Raw genomic sequence first — 5,559 nt, 5'->3', positions numbered from 1 at the left:
TAAATCCAAACTGTCAATTTTTGTTTCAGTTTTTCTTTTTTTTTTTGGTTTATGACTTTATGCAGACCCCTAAACAATATAACTAGCAAAATCTGTAGCGCTAGCTTAAAATTCTGCAAATTGAGTAACTAGTTACAGTTATCATGGCTTCCAAAGATGGCAATTGTTACAATTTTTGCAAGTAGTTGCTTATGGTTTCAGTTCTTCCACTCTTAAAGATACAGAAAACTATATTATAATTCGTGTTTTCACAAGCTACATACCTTTCAAGTTACATATTGATTAGGTTATTTTTAGCGATTTATTACCATTGTTATCCAGTCACATTGTTTGTGTCAAGTTTTTAAGCTACCTGAAAGTTTCTGAATTCACAAAACTCTCATCTGATGCACAGGCAGCATGGCTTCAAATTACATGTTAGTCGTTTCAGGCAATATCACCTCTCGAGAACGCATGCAAATGTTAGTCCCTTCATAAGTGTATTTTGTATTAACTTTCCACAAACATGTGGTAGACATTCAAAATACAACTTTTGATGAGAATGTACTTTATTTTAGGATATGATTTTGTATAACATGCTGACATGTACATTGGGATTTTAAGGTACTTCATTCGGATGGTGATGATGCAACAAAACTGGCACACAAAATGGACGATTTGGAATGCAGTACTTCAGAGAAATCGTTACTTCCTTTTAAAAACTTATCAATGGATGCATCATGGAACAGCTACCTAAAATTTATGCTGCTTTTTGGAATATTAACGTTTCAAGATGCCGAAAACGCCCTTGCTAGTTCAGATGCTGCTAGTGTAATGCAGTTCACCTCATTTTTCGGAGATCTCAGTGATTTGAGCACAGGTTTTGCTTCAGTTAGTATAATCTCCCTACCACTCATAACATAATAAAACTCATTATATCAATCTTGTTTACATTAAGGCGTGCGCACACATACATGAAAGCGATCTCTTTTATGAGCATATGCTGAAATAATTTCTTTTTTCCAGGCATTCTTGCTGATATTTTTCTCTGAATTGGGAGACAAAACTTTCTTCATAGCGGTAAATGAAATCATATAAAAGCTATTTCTTCTGCTTTAAATCCAAAGTTATATGATTTTATACTGTGCATTCTACATTACTCTTGCAGGCACTTTTAGCAGCTCGGAACTCAGCTGCAGTTGTCTTCCTTGGAACATTTGGTGCACTTGGGTTGGTGATATACATTTTAATTTCATTAAAACCTTACTAATTAGGAAGTAACATATTATATATCTATATTAATATTGGTGTATGGGATAGTAAAGTTTTCAGTTTTTTAAAGTTGACCACAAAAGTTTTGTGTTTTAAAGTTTGGCCACAAAGGTTTTCTTACAGTTTTCATTCTTTTTATAAATTGACCACAAAAGTTTTGTGATTTAAAGTTTGGCCACAAAGGTTTTTTCTTTAAATTAAATTAGGATAGTTTTATCGTTAATAAATTGACCACAATATTTTTGTACTTTGAATTTTAGCCACAGAGATTTTTTTTAATTTTGATTTTTGAAAAAAGCTAAATACGCACATGTGTTTGATTTTGTGACGACTCGAACCGAACCAATGCTGACATTGGTACCGGTATATGTTTTTATGGTTTTTGATCAATACAAAACACGTGTCGGTATCCTTTTGGACATATCACAGATTCTATCTGTTTCTATGGTTTTCAATCAATGTAAAACACTTGCCGATACCCTTTTGGCATATCACAACTGTATTTCTTTGGCTTTCTCTCTCGGTACCGTATCTGTACTGTAACGAACAGAACCTAACCAATACCGACTGAAACTGAATTCCCATCGCATCTTGCAGGGGAATTTGTCTAGTTTTCTTTAATAAGTTATATTTTTCATTTTATATGTTGTGACAATATCTTGTTTCTTGATCAGGGTAATGACTGTTATATCTGTTGTTCTTGGGCGAACTTTTCACTATGTAGATGAAATCCTTCCCTTCAGGTTTACACTATTTATTATTTTTATTTACACCTGTAGACGAACCAAACAAACACGAAAGGAGCATGAGGTGTAAGTTTGCTCAATTTTAACCGAACATACGATTGAGCACAAGCAATAAAACGAACGGAGTTTTCTTGTTCAAGTTCATCATATTCTTTTATGTTAATTCTCTAATAGTATAAACGAAAAGTTCACGTATGTAAACGAACAAATATAACTGGACATAGATGAACGAACATAAGCATGCTAAAACCAATTAAAAGTAAATGTGAACAACGATGTGTTGGGCTAAAAAGTTATTAAAACTAGCTAAATTGTAACGGGCCTTAAAATTTTTTATGAATATATTAACGAACGAACCTAAACAAATGTAAACTAACGAACATAAATGAACGCGCAAACAAACGAACATAAATGAATTTAAATGAACAAAGGAGACAAGTGCTCATGACCGTTCGTTTATAAATAAACAAATATAAGCGAGCTTCCCAATGAACGGTTCAAACGTTTTGTTCGTTTGCAGACCTATATTTATTTCCTTGTATATCTTAGTAGATGGTAATATCAGTTTAATTTCATCATCCTAATTTACTATTTTTAATCCCAGATTCGGTGACATGGACCTACCAATTGATGATATTGCTGCAGCATTGCTTCTGGTAATATGTGAAACCAATATTCATCAAGATAATGTTATGTCAATCAATCACTACACCGTTAACTGAATCGGTTTTAGGTTTATTTTGGTGTTTCAACTTTGCTTGATGCATCTTCTAGTGATGGTCTTAAAGCAGAAGAAGAACAAAAGGAGGTAAACTTTAACAATATAATGATATATATAACCAAATCACACAAACAAAAACTTGTAACTGAACTTATAAATATAACGTTTCAGGCCGAGATAGCTGTGTCTGAAGTTTTCGGAAATGGTGCTGGGATTTTGGCTGCAGCTAGCACGATAATTAGCACTTTCGTTTTAGTCTTTGTAGCTGAATGGGGTGATAAATCATTTTTCTCCACAATTGGTAAGTAACATATCTTTGCTGGCTTTGCAGAAATTAAGAATAATGAAGAATATTTGCCAGTTGTATAATAATAATAATGTGCATGTTATTGTGTTTGTATAGCTCTTGCTGCAGCATCTTCACCTCTTGGAGTCATTGGTGGGGCGCTAGCCGGTCATGGGCTTGCAACTCTGGTAATTTGCATAGGCTTGTACGAACCAAACAAACATGAACATGGCGTGTTCATGTCCGTTTGTTTAACTTTAGCCGAACAAATGATCAAACACGAACAATTAAGCGAACAGAGGTTTCTTGTTCGTGTTTGTTCGTTAAGAAATGGAACGTGTTCGTTTATGTTTGTTCGCTAACAGTGTAAACAAAGGTTCATGCATGTAAACGAGCGAATATAGCTGAACATAACTGAACAAAGATGAAAGAACACAACCGAACATAATTGAGTGACCATTAATTTAAAGCTGTTAAAAATTAATAAAACTAGACTAAATTGTAACAGGTGATATTTATTATCATAAAATTTGACTAAATTGTAATGAGTGATATTTTTATTATTTTATTGTCATAAAACCAGACTAAATTGCAATGCACGTAAAAGATTCAAATGAAATATAAACGAACAAACGTAAATTAACGAACATTAATGAACAGAACATAAATGAACGAACGAGGTGTGCGTTCTTGTTTGTTCGTTTAACTAAATAAACAAAAAAATGTTATTCGTGTTCGTTCATTTATTAAATAAACAAACATGTATACAAACTTCCCACCGAAGTGTTCGTTGAACATCTGAATGTTTTGTTCATTTATGGGCCTAAATTTAGATGAAAAGTTACTTATATCTAACTTATTAAGTAGTGTTATTTTACTTAAACTTACATGATTAGTTTGGAAAGGAAAATATCCATATTGTAAAATTTATAACATATATGAAACCGATGTTTGCTTCTAAATTCTAACGACTCGACGCAGCTGGCTGTGCTTGGAGGCTCATTACTTGGAACTTTCTTATCAGAAAAGGTTAGTTATTTCAGCATCATTAATATACCATTTCTTGTACATTAACATAACTTTTCATCATACAGCATAATAATACACTATAATTATCATCCAAAAATGCAATGGAATCCGCATAAACGCAACTAAATGACAAATGATTAGTTAAATTAATCACAAACTAAAAACAAACACTAGACTTGCTAATACAACACAAACATATATATTCCTGACAGAAAGACAGCAATTTATTTATTTATTTATATTATAATAAAGTGATCCAGTGGTGGTGGTAGTTGTTACATTTGATTACATTATTAACATTAATTAAATTAATTAATAATAATTGTGCAGGTGATTGCATATGTTGGTGGTGTTCTTTTCCTGGTATTTGCAGCAGTGACTGTTGTTGAGATTGTGAGTTAGAACTTAGAGCAATTTCTTTTTTTTTTTTTTCATTTATTAAATATATTATATTTTCATTCGTGAAATTTAAGTAATATCTAATCATAATTAAAAAAATGATTTGTTGATTTGATTCTTTAAGGTCTTTTCAAGTTAATTAACATCTTATAATATTAATAATTAAATCAATTATGTCTCTTTCACATGTCCATTCACCTTCTCTATAAGCCATGACCATTGACCAAGTAAAGTCAAATTATCAAACATATTTGATCATAACTTATTGTATTTTTTTACTAAGTTAAATATTATTATTTTTTTTACTATGTATCAGTTTTGCTTTTTATGAATGTTATAACTTATGACAAATGGCATAGTTATAGTTAATATGGAAAGCAATATTTGCAATAAACACATGGCTTTTAAATTAATTAAATCTTAGATAATATATGATTATTATTTTCTGCTTCAATCTTTCCACAAATAAACGGGTGGCTTTATCTTTGCACAAGTGCTAAGAGAGGCAACAGAATAAACCGAATTATTCCTAGCATATTCTATATTCTTGTCCCTTGGAAGTTTTAATAATATTTTTCTTTTTTCTTTCTAATGAAACAAACGCCGTTAGCGTTTGGTTTTGTGGTGAGGGTTAAGTTCGGTGATGGACCAAGGTGTGCATTTAGAAACAAAATAATAAGGGTGTGAGTCAGCTGTTCTAAAAAATAAAAAATTATTTGTAAAATTATCGTGAACTATATCTACCTATTCTAATAAAGTAAAATAAATGTGGACACTTGTTATGTTTTGGTTAATTCTCATAATTTTTTCCCTCTAAAACTAATATACCCTAATATATATAATAAATCAATAATTATTCACTTTCCTTTTACACTATAATTATATAATATCTATATATTTTTATAAATATAATTATTAACATATTATTTTACTATATATTCAAAATACTTGGTGAATTCCAAAAATCAACAACAAATCATGTTTCTCAAATGAAAATTGTTTCGGGTTTTTTTGTAGAATTTAAATTTGATTTTATGGGTCAAAAGTTGGTAAATAGATTGTTTGGTACAAGTTAACTACATTTTGGTCAAAATTTGTTAGGTTCAAAAATGAAAATTTTGAGTATT

At 30.8% G+C, this 5,559-nt stretch overlaps 1 protein-coding gene across 1 annotated transcript; it reads left to right on the top strand.

Annotated features, from left to right (window-relative positions):
* The first annotated feature begins 398 nt into the window (after nt 1-398).
* Nucleotides 399-4,478, top strand: LOC143581126 (protein PAM71, chloroplastic-like). Its single transcript, XM_077063980.1, has 11 exons — nt 399-461; nt 604-870; nt 1,006-1,059; nt 1,148-1,209; nt 1,926-1,994; nt 2,602-2,653; nt 2,731-2,805; nt 2,890-3,019; nt 3,122-3,192; nt 3,986-4,033; nt 4,364-4,478. The coding sequence occupies exons 2-11, from the start codon at nt 649-651 to the stop codon at nt 4,433-4,435; spliced, it is 855 nt and encodes a 284-aa protein (XP_076920095.1). The 5' UTR covers nt 399-461; nt 604-648; the 3' UTR covers nt 4,436-4,478.
* Nucleotides 4,479-5,559: the final 1,081 nt, after the last annotated feature.

The sequence above is a fragment of the Bidens hawaiensis genome, unplaced genomic scaffold (assembly GCF_021521415.1).
Source record: "Bidens hawaiensis isolate Kalapana, Puna unplaced genomic scaffold, B.hawaiensis_p1.1 tig00030813_1, whole genome shotgun sequence".
Taxonomy (NCBI): Eukaryota; Viridiplantae; Streptophyta; class Magnoliopsida; order Asterales; family Asteraceae; genus Bidens; species Bidens hawaiensis.
Note: the sequence above shows the minus strand (reverse complement) of the source record. Positions and strands in the feature narration are given on the sequence as shown.